Source organism: Cyclopterus lumpus, chromosome 4 (genome assembly GCF_009769545.1).
Source record: "Cyclopterus lumpus isolate fCycLum1 chromosome 4, fCycLum1.pri, whole genome shotgun sequence".
NCBI lineage: Eukaryota > Metazoa > Chordata > Actinopteri > Perciformes > Cyclopteridae > Cyclopterus > Cyclopterus lumpus.
The window spans coordinates 21344430-21360828 of NC_046969.1; the positions used below are offsets into that span (position 1 = coordinate 21344430).

At 44.5% G+C, this 16399-nt stretch overlaps 1 protein-coding gene across 1 annotated transcript in view; it reads left to right on the top strand.

The window, feature by feature from the left end:
* Positions 1-16399, top strand: part of LOC117729413 (zinc finger protein GLIS1) — a 63833-nt gene that overhangs the window by 45913 nt on the left and 1521 nt on the right. The window contains exons 6-10 of the mRNA XM_034530423.1: positions 370-531; positions 3620-3730; positions 6053-6194; positions 9597-9777; positions 16327-16399. The exon at positions 16327-16399 is cut by the window's right edge and continues 58 nt beyond it. Of these exons, the coding sequence (XP_034386314.1) occupies positions 370-531; positions 3620-3730; positions 6053-6194; positions 9597-9777; positions 16327-16399 (669 nt within the window). The remainder of the gene's footprint in view (positions 1-369; positions 532-3619; positions 3731-6052; positions 6195-9596; positions 9778-16326) is intronic.

Consider the following 16399-nt stretch of genomic DNA (forward strand, 5'->3'; position numbering starts at 1 on the left):
GATGAATATGTGGAGTGAACTCCTCCAGCTGTGCGAGTGATCAAGGGACTTTGGGAAAGAGTGGGACAGCTTCTTTCTGATTCACAGAAGTGCACAAATACAGAGCCCACATTTTACCAGAATATGCCCTCTTTACACTGATTGATTTCTTTGTGTGGGTGTGCTTTTTCATGTATGTGTGTGTGTGTGTGTGTGTGTGTGTATGTGTGTGTGTGTGTGTGTGTGCATGCACGTGGGTGTCTGTTTATTTCCTTGTGTGGTCCTGTGCTTACCTGCTTGTCTGTGGTTGTCTTTGTGCACACATCTGCGTATGCATGCGTTCCCCGTGTCTGCTGTGACAGCTGTGTGACCGTCTTCCCTTTCCCACAGTTCGAGGGTTGTAACAAAGCGTTTTCACGTCTGGAGAACCTGAAGATCCACCTGAGGAGCCACACAGGAGAGAAGCCGTACCTGTGCCAGCACCCCGGCTGCCAGAAAGCTTTCAGCAACTCCAGCGACCGCGCCAAGCATCAGCGTACTCACCTGGACACGGTCAGAAACTAAGTCTCTGCTCTGTCTCACCTCCCGATTTCTCACCATGATTCATGTTTACCTGTCTCGGGCCAACAGTTAAAATAGTCTGGGTGGTCGCTGTGTAGCAGAAGGCATGGCTGCATGAAATTATGGTCTATAAATGTTTGCATGTGTTGGGTACTAGCTGCATTTAGTTCCTATCAAATCCACTCGGGGATTAGAGTATATGCAAAATGAAAGCGTTGGTTGCAACGAATGTCCGCTCGCCGTATGTGTGGCTGTCTGGTGTGCGCTCACACCCTCCTGCACTTTTACACCAGCATTAAAAACTGCATCGCTGTCCAAGTCGCAATCCCTATTTCCACGTCTCGAAAGTGTTGTACGTTAATTTGCTGTCAGGCAGTGAGCGGTGTGGCGTTCTCCCCTCTCTCCACGCTGGCAGCGAGACGCCACAGATCATTAAACGATCGGTTCCATGAGTCGCAGCTCGGGCCGTAACAGACTTGGATTGGAGCTGCGAGATCACACAGGGCTTCGCCTGTTTCCCTGACTTGTATACAGGGAGGGAAAGGTTGAGTCAGCCATCGCTGCCACTCGTCATGTCTCAGTAACCCTACAAATACCTCACTTTATCACCAGCCGCACGCCGACACGACGAGGGAGTAAATAATAACTTCTTTTGTTACAATTGAGGGATTTTTCTTCTCTTAGCAACTACATGTCAATATTTACATGTTTGAGATTACTACTTGTTAGCTGAAAATAATCTGGGATCCCTAAAAAGTATACACGCACCAGCTTCAAGCCAACCAGCCAAAACAATGATGTCAACCATAGCCCCTTATTACTACATACATGTTCTAACCTGCGTGTCAGTTAGTGAAGCCTGTAGTGTCTGTATGAATCCAAAATGAACACAATGTAAATGGTATATGCTCTGCTTCCACAGAGCCCTATTCAGTCAAGTCAATTAACTTATTGATTTAAAGCAATTAAACATTCGACACCTCTCTATCCTTACAACCTTGATTTGATTCCATATGTACATTTCAGTGACGGAACAAAACTCTCCAAACAACGTTTCGACTCGTATGAAGATTATTTACAAGATGTGATCCTCAAAAACTATTTTGAGAGCCTTAAAGTTGTTAACAGGTTGCTCTTAAGTCGTATGGCAACAGTTAATTTGTTTTAAATAGTGTCTATTCGTCCTAAACACGATGGAAAGAACATCACCTTTTTTCTCCTTTTTTTTTTTTCTTCACTCCACCTTAAAGCCACAGAGGTGGATTCAGGCAATATGAGCAAGCACTGAAGAAGCCAAAGAGAGTAAAACCTCAGTGATGCTGAGCAAGTAGAAAGAGAGCTGTAGGCAAACAGTGTGAATTTCTTTCATCAGTAAATGCTCGAGTTCACCTCTTTCTGCAAAACATTAATTGAAAGAGATATTTTATTGTATTTCCATAATATTTTCACCCTGCGTTCCTTCCTGTGTTGGCCAGCCGCCAATGCTTTTGGTGCACGTTATAATAAATCACTCAGAACCTTTACTTAAGCCGAATGTTGAATGCAGACTTGTGTTATTCTATCATTTTGGGGATTTTCTTCACCACCCACTCTTTCCACAGTAGGGCAAGTGATACAACTAATCTGGGACCCCGATGCTTATAACTTCACATTAACACCCCGCTAAGGTATTCACTGTGCCTGCCCAGCTGCCCGCCCTGCCAAAAACACTTTGAGAGAAAATCATTTTCAAGCTTTAATGGTATTTATTCTACATAGAAGTTTTTTTTTTTTCAAGGTTCTGCGCCGCTGTATTGGGTGCATTGCTCGACAAAACAAACACGGTGGAGATGACTGGCACTGTGAGCGCCTTGCAATAACAATGGCTTGTTTACAGAGTAGGTTGAGGTACGGAGGCAGAGCTAATAAAGACGCATATCCCCTTACACTTTAATGGCCAATTTATATACCCGAGGATAACAAATTGCAGTGAGGAGGGGGGGGGGGGGAATCCCTCAATCAGCTAGCTACATGCTATATTTGCTTGGTTAATGAGAATAATGTCGACTGATGAGGAAACTCCATGACGGTGCAGTCGTGTCCGTTACTCTAATCTTACATCTCCCTCTGTATGTCAGCATGCTCTCTGACGTACAGTACAGACTGAAGGTATAAAGTAGTAAACTAATTGTGTTCCATGCTGAATATTTCAGTCATATTTCCTTATTTGTGTAAAAAACAAGTAACAATTTCTTACTATATAATAGCTGACTGTTTTACCCACATTGTCAAGTAGTTACGCAAAAGGAGGATACAAGTGAAACAGAACAAACACTTGCTTCAAAGTCCTGGATTGAAATAAGAAAAACGTGACGGGGAGATTATTTTGTATTGATTATTTTATAACTGATCTTCTCTTTTTTTTCATGCTTTTTTCTCCTCTTCTTCTTACTTCAAATTCTGTCACTCTCAGCTGAAAGGTAGGACTTGAACTTTGCCTTTTAACAGATTTCAAACTTCCTGTGTATACATTTTGCATACTCGCACCCTAATTTCCCAAACTTCTGCCAGTAGAGGCTGATTGCAGCCGTGGCGGGGCTTTTCTTATGGATCGCCACTGCTCAGATTGGCTACTTTGACTTCTTCTCTACTTTCTCAATGCTCAGCTGGTTCTGGCTGGTAGTTGTGAAGCAGTTATGTTCCCTCCCCGCCACTGGACGACTACTTTTTGGCCGGGAGGAGAGCAGACGCAGAAGTCGAGTTGGTCCACACTACTACACTGAGCACACGGTTAGCTTAGTTTGTCCCACGTTTCATCAAAGTCACACATAATGGTAATATGATTCAAGAGACTGAATGCATAGCCACTGCTTTGACTGACATGAACAGGACAATAAAGTTACTGGGAAAAACACGTTCCTGTTCTCCGTGAACCAATGAACGGCCCGCCGCTGCTGCAATCAGACTCCATTTCTCTCATGTCTTCTCATACAACTGTCCAGCTTTTGTCCTTGTGTCTCTGGCCTTATACTAATGTTTATTTTAATGTATTGCACACTGTAACCGGGTGTGTGAAATCTATCTTTCTCTCTGCTTGTAGAAACCGTACGCATGTCAGATCCCTGGCTGCACCAAGCGCTACACAGATCCCAGCTCCCTACGCAAACATGTCAAGATCCACTCGGCCAAAGAGCAACAGGTGCGTAGAAAGGTAAGACGCCTCCTACGAGGGAGTGACGGAATGGGAAAAGAAAGAGAAATCACTGTGGTGTGGTCATTTGTTGGGCATCTGTAACTTGACATTTCCTTTTTTTCTTGCATTGAATTAAAAAAAAGAGACACATGTTGTGTCTTGAACTTAAAGAGGAAAATTCTGTACATACATGTGTTTGTAGATCTTTGCAAGAGCTACTGTGTCAGCTTCCAGCACGACTTAATTCAAGTCAATGCGGTCGGGCTACAGGTCTTACAAACAGACCACTTTGTGTAATCTCTCCCGTTCTGCAACATTATCTGCAGATCCATGTAGTTGGTTTAATTGAGGGCTTGGGAGGCCGGGTCGAGGGGTGTCTTTGAGAATCGTTTCCCCGACAATAGATCAGGTTTGACCACATTTCTGTTGTGTTCATGGTCAAAAAAACCCATTCTTTCCCTAACTTGAAGCGGGTAAATAACAGAGAATGGGCTCATTGTTGTGGAAGGGGCTGGATAGTGGCAGTCTGGATGATGTGTTTCTTTGCTTAGCGCCGTAAAGGGAAACACATGTGCGCTTGTAGCATTGTTAATAAGCTGTGCTGTGGAATACCCCAGTGGCCAGATGTTATGAAGAAATGTCAAACAAACGCTCTTACTCCACTCTTGGAGCGGCCCAGAGAAACCGTAAGGAGTGCCATTGCGGGGAGAACAGGCCCCCAATTACATGTGATGAATGTTTTGCAGGGCACTCGTATACTGATCCCCAGGGAGAACAAGCACATACACATTCACTGAGATACAGTATCCGAGTGTGAAATCATAAGAAGTGTATCATCCGTGATACGCAGAAGGTCTTAAAAGATTTAAGTCACACACAGATAACATTGTTATCCGTCCACGTGGCTCATCGCTGTCGATGAATACTCAGAGGGTAGAGTACATTGTTGTGATAATGCTGTAAGAGTGTTCCCGACCAGAAAATCAAAAATGTGGAATAATTAAGCCTGGATTTGATGGACAGGCAGATTTATGAGTCGCGATGTTAAAACCTTGGTGAACAACACCAACCGTGTCATCTGTAACTTCAGCACTTTCTTTTGTAGATGCACTCGTACTGGTCAAAAATTACTCCCAGCAACACTGACATTTTTTTTTTGTTTTTTTATCCCTTCTGAGAAACTCAAGCCAACAAGTAAGTTGGATTTAAAATGATTTAGGAGCCAGTTGCAAGTTCAACAAGTTGATTTTTTCCTCATTGGAAATGTACCCATCACTGAATTAAAACAAGAAACATGTATCATATGTATAATGCATGATAAATAAATTGGAGAATAACAAAGTTAACTGAATATGATTGAAATATGTTGTCTAACTTGATCAAATAATTTGTGTAATTGCACATTTGTTTATCATAGTTAAAGAACCCACTGCAGCGTTGTGGCCCAATGATGATGTATTAGTTTGTGGACAACAACGAAGGTCTATGTTGGAGAAGAATGATCTATATCAGGCTTTTATAATCGCTTAGTAAATCCACGGTCGTAGATCTCGTGCACATGTTGGAGCCAAATAGATGCCATTTATGCTTTTGTTAGATTCCTCTTTCACCAGTCACTATTTAGATGCTGACACACTGTGCTGTTTTACACACAGGTGGTTTAAAATGCCTTTATTTCTCCCTACTTTTGATAATCGGCTATAGACTGTTCCCAGTGTTGGATGTACAGGTTCTTTTGAAGGTAAACCTCCTGAATAAAGGAACTATGTGGCTGTTAGTTCAGGCCCGGTGTGTACCTCAGCAACTGTAATGTTTTATCACAGAGAGGTCCACTGATGTATACAACAGAGGTCAGCTGTTCCACTGATCCATACGGCAGATGTCTCTTTTCCCCAACTGACATAAGTTTCCTTAGGTTTGGGTTTCTTCTGCGTTGCGTGTGAGCGACTCTCCAGCTGAAATGTGTCTTCGGTTGCCCCCATTACTGTTGGCAGTGAGAGAAACAGAAGCGATCTCGCATTGGCTCTGACTTGGTACCGTGATCACTTACCCACAGTGGCCAAGGCCAACGCATGACTCAAAAAAGAGTCCTCCGGTCCCCCGTGACTGAGAATTTATTTTCATTTGTTGAGTTACTGTTTCAAATTAACATTATTATCACGTTATTGCACAAAAAGAGAAAACAAAGAAAGAAAACACACCCCACATAGAGTCCACTCTACAAATTAGACAGAGCTGAGGCTGTGTCCTTGTGTGATCTTGCAAACCAGATGGAGTGACTCAACATCATTTCTGTAAACATTCTCTGTTTATTCTTCGTTTTTTCTTTTCCATTCACAGCTTCGGCCCTGTCCTCACCTGGAGCAGGACGTCCTGAGTGACTGTCTGTCCATGCAGCACCTCCAGAGCTCCGCCTCCTCGCAGCACCTCTACAACGGCAAAGATGTCCGTTCTCCTGGACTGGGCCAAGACATCTTCACAGGTGCACACACAGGATGCTGCTCTGTCATCTAACACCCTGATGATGTAACCTCCTCCCCTTTATGAAGGAAGGAAGGCATTCAGTAATCTGATATTTCTTCAGCATCAAAGTCTTGACTCTATCGCTCTCTGTACCTTCCATAAGTCCCCCCTCCACATAGGTCTGTATTAGCAACTCTAAATAATGTTTGAGAAAGACATTCATCATCAATAATCTGCCCATATCTCTCTTCCAATTTGGCTTCTTCTGTCTGGAGAAATGTGTCAATTACTAGCCACGAGCCTGATCCTGGGTCAGTGCTATTTCCCCCCAATTCCATATACCGGTAATAGCATTTTAACCAAATAACAGTGTTGTCCCTTTCCAGAGGTGAAGAACCATATAACTCAAAGGGACCTTATGTCCAGTATGTGTTGGAAAACAATTTCCATTTCTCAAAAACAGTTATTTTCAGATTTTTCCAAAAGAACGTGTGAAGTAAAGTAGTTATAGGCATCCACAGAATGTGTCTCTCCAACCTTTTGGTGGTTCAAAGGTTACTTTCGTACACTACCCATTTTGTATCGCACACATCTCACACATGTTTAATAATTCAAACCACAAATCTAGCATCTATGCTGTAATTTAATCCATGTTGATTTGAAGTTCCTTGAGACGGCTTCCATTCACAAAAAGTTCTCGAATATATATCAATTATGACATCAATTCCTAAATATAACATTTTAATGAGTAATACGTATTTTATCAATACAACATGTCATATGATACCAGAAGTAGCACAACTTTGGTAAACTGTGGTTTACCCAATTAAAAATGTGTGTGTGCAAGAGACAATACTGAGTATTTGTTCCCAGGCCAGCCGGTGGGGTCTGACCACATGGCAAAGCAATCACTGAGTCATTGGTGGTCATCAACAGCAATGTCAACATGCCTGCAGATTTATTATGGTTATTGTGTGCCATCAGGCAATAAAAATCATAGGGCGGCTTTGTCCAAAGACAAAAACAAATTACACCACTATTATTTATCTTTAATTGAATACACACATTTTATATTGGTTAGTCAAGTTTAGATGAGAGTTTTACAACCCGTTTGGTTTGTATTTCATAACCATATCATGTTAACCTGTCATCCTGTCATGCGAAAGGCTGCTAAATCCATTACGAACCGCTACAAAAGGAAACTTTTATTCATCACATGTGGCCTTTTTAAACGTCCACTTTTCTAATTGATGAATTTGACCGTCACCAAATGTCAACGCTGCTTGGGAAGACGAGAAAGATAAATGGATTATGACCATCTTAAAGACAAGACAGAGCTCCCTCATTTCATGGCCACATCTGTCCTTTTCTTTCTGGCCGTACTCGATCCAGTCTCCCCGTGGCTCTCTTGTTATTGACGTACCGTTGACGACTGTGTACGTTCAACTTGTCTTTGATTGTCGACCTGGGCCCCTGAGCCTTGGCTTTTTCCCCTCTGCCTCTCTCTGTTTCTGAGTGGATGTTGCTTGCTCTCTTGTTTTAAATGGTTTAAAGCCCCGAGGAGCTGATTAGTGAGCCGATGCCAAAGCGTTCAGGGATGCAGTGTTATTCCAGGCCAGCAAAGATGTGGCCCGTTGGCATCCAGGATCCCGATTTGCATGAGTTTCACTTTGTTCCCGGGGCCAATAGGATGCATGGAAGAGGTGGAGCCAAGTGGGCAGCTATCCCATCATTAACACTTATGGAGCGGAAAATTAGTCATGCTTCCAGTCAGAGATAAACTTCTTTTCCTGTTCGCCGGTTATAAGTCTGCTCTTATTCACATGGCTGCAGCGAGACTTACGAGAAGCCCCTCTCTGTTTTATAGAGCATAATTAGAGTGTTCCCTGATTACCCAGAGGCAGGGATTATCATAGTTTTAATGCAGAAGTTTACATGCTCCTGCTATTGTGCTGAATGGCCGCTATATCGCTCCATATCCTTCTCACACAGAGCTTTCTTCCTGAACTTAAGCAGAAGCGTTTCAGAGCCAATGCACAACATCTTCAGAACATAATTCTCTCCTAACCCATCAGCACCACCAGATCCTTTCACTCTCACTCCACAAGGAACCAGCGATGAAATTGAGGCAATCACAGCCATTATTTGTCGACTGTTTTGCCGGTTTGGTAGCAGATGTTGGGGCTAAAGGGGAAAACATTTAAGCTCTGTGATTGATGATTTGGGGGTAATGAATCAAGCTTGTAACCATTTCAGAGTGCTGTCAGATCAGGCCCCAGCATGCTTCCACTTGAGAACAGCTGGGCCTGGAAACGGCAAAAACCAGGAGCGCCGATCTTTCCTTCCTTCCTTTCATCTCCTGTCATCCCCTCTCGTCGTTGGTTAACGGCCCCAGACAGTCAGCGCGTCGCGCTCCTCCTGGACGCTGGGAAAGAACTCAGACGATGGAGAGAGTAGATGTTTTGTTTTGGGAGCACAAGTGGAGATCCAGCATTACTTTTCTTAACCAGACTTGGTTTCTAGTTCTTGTTTTTCACTATGATTTGTCAGTCGTCTCTCTGTCTGGAGAAACATGGAGCAACAGATTAAACCAGTAAAAACTCATACAGGGAACTGATGGAGATGTCAGATGTTGTACAGTACTAGTTGATTGATGTGCGAGTGCAGCTCCAAGACATATGCCCATTGTGCTGACAAATTGACACAGATTTTAAAGAAATTGTACTGAAGCACAAATGGCAGAACGCTAGCTGCTTCCTAAATGCAAAGGTACATCATTATTTTCCCAGTGTCATATGTCAGCAAAATGACCTTTAGGTTTTGGGCTCATATCTCATACATACTGTATAGTGCTATTTATTAGTTGCAGCCCTAGTTTTTGCGATGCATCTGAATAGGAAAATGATCTGTGTTAAATTGGAGGCCACAGCTTGAAACAGTAGAGAAGTTGGCAACTTGCACCCAGCTTCACATGAAAATAATGCCCCCTGCAGTCCACTGTGTAAACAGAATTTTCATAATGATACCAGTGCATGCAGACATACCTGACTTATATACGCCTGCATGAACTAACATAACCAACATGCACAGACACGCACAACACATTCTATACAGTAACCGTATTCCTGCTTGTAAATTCCCTCTGTTTCAACGTCGGTGTTCAAACACGTGACATTTTAGTTTATTCTTGTTTCATGAGAACAAACGTCTGAAAGGACAAACGGAGCCAATCCCCATGGCAGCACAAACAATGTACCCTAAATTACAAACAGCGCAAACACAGAGCTTTTTTATTTGACTTTACACAGCTCTCTGATTGGATGAAGGTTGTCAAAACAAAATCCCGTTGCTCAAAGGAAAGACGGCGCGCAGGACTCCCTTGGGTTTACTTGGCACATTTACTGAATTAGCTTTCTTTCAGGCCTGTACGCTGGCTCCAGCACCCCCCATCACAGCGCCTCAGTGGAGCTCCTCTCCTCCACCCCCAACCCCACCTCTGTCTCCACCGCCGACCTGCCCTCCCGGCAACACCGACTGGACCGGGAGCTCGGCAGCCCTCATCACCTGTCCCCGCTGGCTGCCATGGACGGCACAAGAGACGGGTGAGTCCTCAATGGACGTGTTCTGCTGTGCATCACACTTACCCCGTCACTGTCGAGGGAGACAAAGGGTGGGAAACACAAACATTACATCTGGTATTAGTGTACATTTCCCAATTAATAAGTGGAATGATCTACAAACGGTCATGTAAGGCTTTTGTCTGATTCTGATTGAATAAACTCAAACATGTGTGGTAAAGTCGTGTCACATCACAGACTGGTGACGTTCGACCTTTCAAGCTGAAGTTGACGAAACCCTCGTTGGATAAAGATGAACAAGAACATTAAAACTTGGTCTCGGTCACTATTTTCACACGTTAACATATAAGTGTAAGTATGACTATAAAAACACACAGCTTTCTTCTTTTAATCACACCGATAATCACCCCCTGCGTTTCCATTGTTTTTCACCTTTTCATCTTTCCTGAATCACGGCACGTCCGCAGGCCGAACCCGTAGATCATTTTGGGTTAAGCCTCTGAGTCCTGCTGACATTTGGCCGTCTTACTGGAAACAAACTCAACTCCACAACCCCCTAAGACATCCCTCGTGGGAAGAGGGGCTGTGCTGGTCGCCACAGGGTCAACGTGACACATCACTAACTCTATTTTTGGCACTGCAATCTGTTTTGATAAGTTCCCCCGTCTCCACTGGATAGGAGAGCGTCAATGCGATGACAGAACCCCTCTGGCCGGATATGATTTGCACTTTAATGAGCGTAAACTGTTAAGATCATCGTTGTTTTAATCCTCAAATGACATGAATCAACACATTTGACAACAGAAAGCATTACCAAACAATTTATAGTGTAAATATGTACTGGTATTTGTTTAACAGACCATCATGTACTACAGTAGACACTTGATTTTGTGGAGGGATTTTCCACCATACACAAATCTTAAATGATGATGCATTTTCAAGACAATTGTGATAAATTAGGTTAAACTGGGGAGAAAGCAACAAAAATATATACGTATAAGTGCGCCAGTATTGCTACATCTTTGAAAAGAAAATGAGTTTCTAGTCAGCCCTGTGTTATATTTTTGTAAATTTCATGAAGAAATTAATTGACTGTAACGAGAATGCATTAACCGCTGCACTAAAACACTTTTTTTAGAACGCTACCTCTCATATTAGATACCAGAGAGTATCCAAGAGTGCGTGGAAAGCAACACACAGAGGTGCAATTGTCTTGCTCAAGGACAATTCTTTTCATGTGGATGTGTTGTTCTTCGTGTGTGAGACGCACAGCATGTTTCCTATTAATGTCGATGATTTCCCCCAAGAGCCAGCAGAGTTACAGAGCCCGAGTGTCGTCAGGAGGCACAGTGTGCACTGTACTAAACAATGTGCCGAGAACCAGGGAGGTAGGAAAGGAAAACAGTCTTTTACAGTGTAATAACATTGAGAAAGAGTGGATGGAATCAAGCATCATAAACCCTGTGTTACAAAAGTGATCGCGTTACATAAACATGCTTTCTTTTACCTCTGTGGTCCGCTCTTTGGGTGTCTGTGTGTGTATATACACTTTAATGGTAGTGTATACAGCACGGACGTATGACAGAATGAGGTTTGATGGCCTTCTTACTCTTAAGAGCCTTGCACGTGTGAGTGTGTGTGTGAGTGAGAGAGGAGTTTACATATAGTTTATCCAGGAAACACACATGATTGCGTGTGATTGGGGGTGTGAGGCACAGCAGACTGCTCGACTTCCAGCACAAATAGTGCAGCGGGCCGGCGCGGCGAAAAAACCGTCTGGATGTAAACGTCCGAGCGGCGCTCGGAGACGCCAGGTCGGCCTGGAAGCATCTGGAAGGTCGATGTGTTGTTTCAAGCCTTGAAATTACCTTCGCGGTTTCAGTGCCTCCTTCTCTGCGGCATGCACAATTACCAGCGTGAGGAGAGAAATGGAAAGTGAAAAGGACCCGAGTAGGGGGACGCTGTTACGCCGGGTGCACCGGCAGGGTTACATTATTGGATGTGAAACGTGGGTCTGTGCCTTTTTTTGGGGGGGGGGGGCTTGACGAGGAACATCTGAACATTGTGTGTGTGTGTGAGTGGTTTAGCAGCGAGAATCCCCCGTTATGTAACTGAAGTGCCGGTTATGCCATATAAGTAATATCTCGTGTTCCTTCCCCGACTTTAAGCGCCAACGTACTTTTGACGTGATGACAACGTATAAAAATTGCCGCAGTTTTCCCAATTTACAGGTTTGATCAAATCAAGATGCTTGACCTAAAAGCAGTCATAAATGCACACACACACACACACACACACGTACTGTAGTGGCGTATCTGTTCATCGCGCGGTGTGGACAGAGGGTGGGTTCAGGAGACCTGCAGTACAACCAGCCGAGCATGAAACGTCTACTCACATTTGCCTGAAGATGGAGCATTTGATTTACATGTTTAAAGCCTTGAGTATACAGGCCGCTGCCAAAGTCAATATCGGCACCGCACTTGTTTTTCCCAAACGGTTTAGCAGGACATTAAACATTTTGACAAAATTATCAAACTAACCTGCCTCTACTGCGGCAGCCTCTGACCTCATAGCTTAATGTGTTTACTCTGGCTGAAATGGGCCATTTAGACTCATTTTACTTTGTAAATACTAGTGTCATTTTTCTGAAGCTAATATTAAAATATGCCAGTTAAAATACATTTGGCGATCGGCGAGGCACAAGTGCATGTGAATGCAGGGCCTCTCTCATAGGGGCGGCTGTTCGACTGCGGAGGCCTGTGCTCACGGAGAGATGGGTGGTAAATGTTGTCATTCACTGCTTCGGCCATATGCGGTTATATAATTGCGAAGGGGAGAGTCTACGGCCTTTACCTGCGTATTGATATTATAGCCCCTGCGCAAATATTAGTCCGAGGTGGTTTTATACCTCAGCAGTGATTGACACGGGCTAATTGAATTAGAGTGGTGGCAGAGATGGCACAGAGCTGCATTAAGAGTTCCTGCTCGAAGGGGCGGGGATCGTTCAAGGCACGTAACCCGACACCGTCTGTCTTCCAGCCATTATCATTCTACAATGATCCAAAAAAATGAGTGTCAATCTCACAGCTTGTGGTCAAGTCACTCATTCCGCGGTGCCCGCTTATTAATGTGTAGTCTTCAATTAACTCGTCGACACGGGTGGTTAGCTCTCGGGAAGGATTCTGATGATTTTCCAAGAAGGACGGATTCCTTGTTTTGAGCACAGCAGTTATGTTCCTGGGACTAACGGGGAGCTTTCGGGGGCCCCAGAATCATCCAGAGCCCTAGCTGTGCTCTTCACACCGGGGCCTGCAGGGCTGGCTTAGCTTTAGCTTTAGCCAGGCTGCTTTAGCTGGTCTCTCAAGCGCAGCTTTAGCTCCCTAACCAGAACCAGAAGCGTTCCCACCAATCTGTGCCAAGGAAGCCCCCGTCATCCATCAGAGGGGCTTAATAGTCGAAGAGATGAGAGGCGAAGCGGAGGGTGTTTGTGGAGAACGTCGGGTCCACGGAGGACAGGGTCTGATCCCCGCTCCCTGGAGGGACAGTTAGCTGCAGGTGAAGGAAGACGAACGAGCGGCAGGGCAGGGCCACTCATGAATCTTCAGGTTTTCTTTTCCATCCCATCATGCGTCAGCACAAAGACCCAAGGCCCCAAGGACAGTTGGTCTTTAACACATCAGGTTGTGATAATGCTCCTGGACAATAGCAGTGGTCGACGCCCGTGCCCCGCATACCTCAACACCAGTTCTTTTGTCTGGTCTTGTGCGACTTTAGGGCAGCGACCGGTCCAGGTTGGAAGACTTTTAACCGTTTCTCAGATGTGTAGTCAGGAACTGCGCTGTCCCCGGATGACATCAGATTCCCCTTTTTTTATTAATCACATTTACTTGGCCGCTCAAGTCGAAGTCACCGAGCTGCGTTCTCATTGAGCAAAAAGTGAGGCCTCATAAAAACCGTCTCCTTCCGACACCGTCTTCATGCGGGGTCACATCCATCTGTTATAGTCGACAGGACACATCGGTATTTTACATCTGTTCACGCTCTCTTTAACCTCTCCACCTTTTTCAATATTCATTAAATTGAGTCCATCAATCTGATGGCCCTCACCTTAAAATCCCCTCCAACTCCACCTGCACGAATCAACGGGTCAGCGGTCAAATCACTCTCTCACGGCCTGCGGGGACAGGAGTGGGTGGGCCCGCTCTGGAAAAAGCAGAGTAGTGCAGGATGGTCAGCGAAGATGAATATCAGGGGGGGGAGATTAACGTGGCATATGAAAGAGTCCCCTCATACTGCGCGCCCTGAGTTGCGAGCGAGCTCGAGAACCAGCGAGAGCAGGACTGGGGGCAGCTGGCAGTGATTAGCTTATGATTCACTTTAGCTGCACATAGAGGCAGCTTGTAAAAATATGAACAGTGTAACTGTTTCCTGAGTTTGTGCTGACAGCAGCTCCCGGGGGGATGCCGCTCTCTGCCGGAACACATGGCCACGCATTCGGGCCCTCGCCGGCCCGTGGGTTAACCCAACGCTCGCTAACGGCGAGCTTCTCCACAGCGCAAGAACACACGGTGCCTCATAAGCGTCCTCAGCTTGGTCAAGTGCAGTCCGTAAACAGCCGAGCACGGAAATGTGAAGCCCAGTAGTCGTCTTTCCCAAAGACATTTTAAGTTGTATTGATTTGTTAATCCTGCGAAATGTGATTGATCCTTTATTTGTATTAGCTGTGTAGGAGGAAGTAGTTATATCTTTGTCATAACTGCAATACCACACCATACAAATACCCCATTACAAGTAAAAGTGTTTATAAAAATGATATGAAGCTAATTGCACTCGAGATTTTCAAAGTAAAAGTCTTCATTGAGCGGCATAATGCCCCATATTGGATTGTCATGTAGCTGGTTGAGGTGAAGCTGTTCTTACCACTTTATTTTAAGTTGGGTAGTTTAATCTTTAAGAATGCATCGGATATGCTTTTTAAATTTAGTCATTAAATAGATTAATAACTAGTTTTTCCTCTGAAATGTAGTGGACTATGACTATTGTAAGTAATGTACCTCAAAACTGAAGCACTTGACTCCGTGTACTTAGTTACTTCCCACCACTGGTTGATATTATAATTGAAATCCCAGATTCAGATGAACACTGACATATATAAATTATGAAAAGAGCATGCCATAGGATATTTTTTTTTATGATGATCTCTATTGATGAAGGCAGAAACATCGGCCTTCAGTGTAAAATATATTCAGCCGGTGAACAATGTCCCACATCACATGCCCTCCAGAGCATCCCTCAGTAGCTCCGCCTCCAGCCGGGCCAAGCAGTGTACAGTCATCTCGGGGCTCGGGCCGCCTCCAGCAACACTCTGTCATCACGTTCATATAGCGCGTAGTGCAAACCATATGCTTCCACAGCGCAGTAACACAGCAGCAGTTTATGTGTTGGCATTCCTGATATGCATCACGAGAGGGCTCCAAGTAGCTGTTGAATATGTGGGGAGGTGATAGCCAATAGGCCGGCCCTTTTTTAAAAAAAGGAGCTGGTCAGTTGCCGTTCCATCAAGTTAATGTCAAGTTTACGATATGTTGTTAAAGTCGGTGGTCATTTTTAGTTTTCTGTTAACTTTCCCTTCTCATATTTTAGTTTTTGTTCCCGATGGCATGCTCTTCGTGGTAGACGATGGCGTGTTACACAGAACGCGGTCTCAGATGCTGCAGTGTGTTTGTTCGATGGTGGAAGAACCATCGTAATAAATCACCGTTTCCTTTCGCCGCTTTGATCTCCAGATCGTGTTTTTTTTTCCCAGCGCATGCACGACCCATTGTATCTCGAAAACCTGTTTGTACACTCGATTTAAATTGTAAAAAATGTAAACAAAATTTAAAGTGATTTGAGAGTGTTGGATCAAATGACAAATATACCCAATGGCATGGACAAACCTTTATTTAAATGATCAATAAACACAAAAACCAGTCGATATGCAAACCCCATATTGTTCTCTAAGCCACAAAGTTACAAACATCTTAATATGTCTTTTTCTCAAAAGTCATACATGTAAACGTGTGTGTGTGTGTGTGTGTGTGTGTGTGTGTGTGTGTGTGTGTGTGTGTGTGTGTGTGTGTGTGTGTGTGTGTGTGTGTGTGTGTGTGTGTGTGTGTGTGTGTGTGTGTGTGTGTGTGTGTGTGTGTGTGTGTGTGTGTGTGTGTGTGTGTGTGTGTGTGTGTGTGTGTGTGTGTGTGTGTGTGTGTGTGTGTGTGTGTGTGTGGTTTCACTCGAATGCACACTCTGCTGTTTGTTGACTTAACATCATAATATGTGGTACGGTTACGTGTGCGGAGCCCAAGTTTCCACACGCCTGGAATGTTTCTTCTTCTGTGTGTTTAGGATCACTAACTGCTCCGCTGGGTTCTTCAGATCGTGCGGTCGGCGGGCCGCCGTGTCGATTCCCGCTCTGATTGAGATGTCACGAAGCGTGAAGCGAATTATTGAGACTAGTCTAGGAAGCATTGAACAGATTCGAGAGGTTTCTACGTCAGCGTCACCCTGTAGTCATCCTTCCTGTGTCTTTTCCAGGGTGTCGGGTCCCCTCATGTCTCCGGGAATGAAGGGAACGGGGACACCTCCTCCTCCGCTGGAGAAGCAGCTC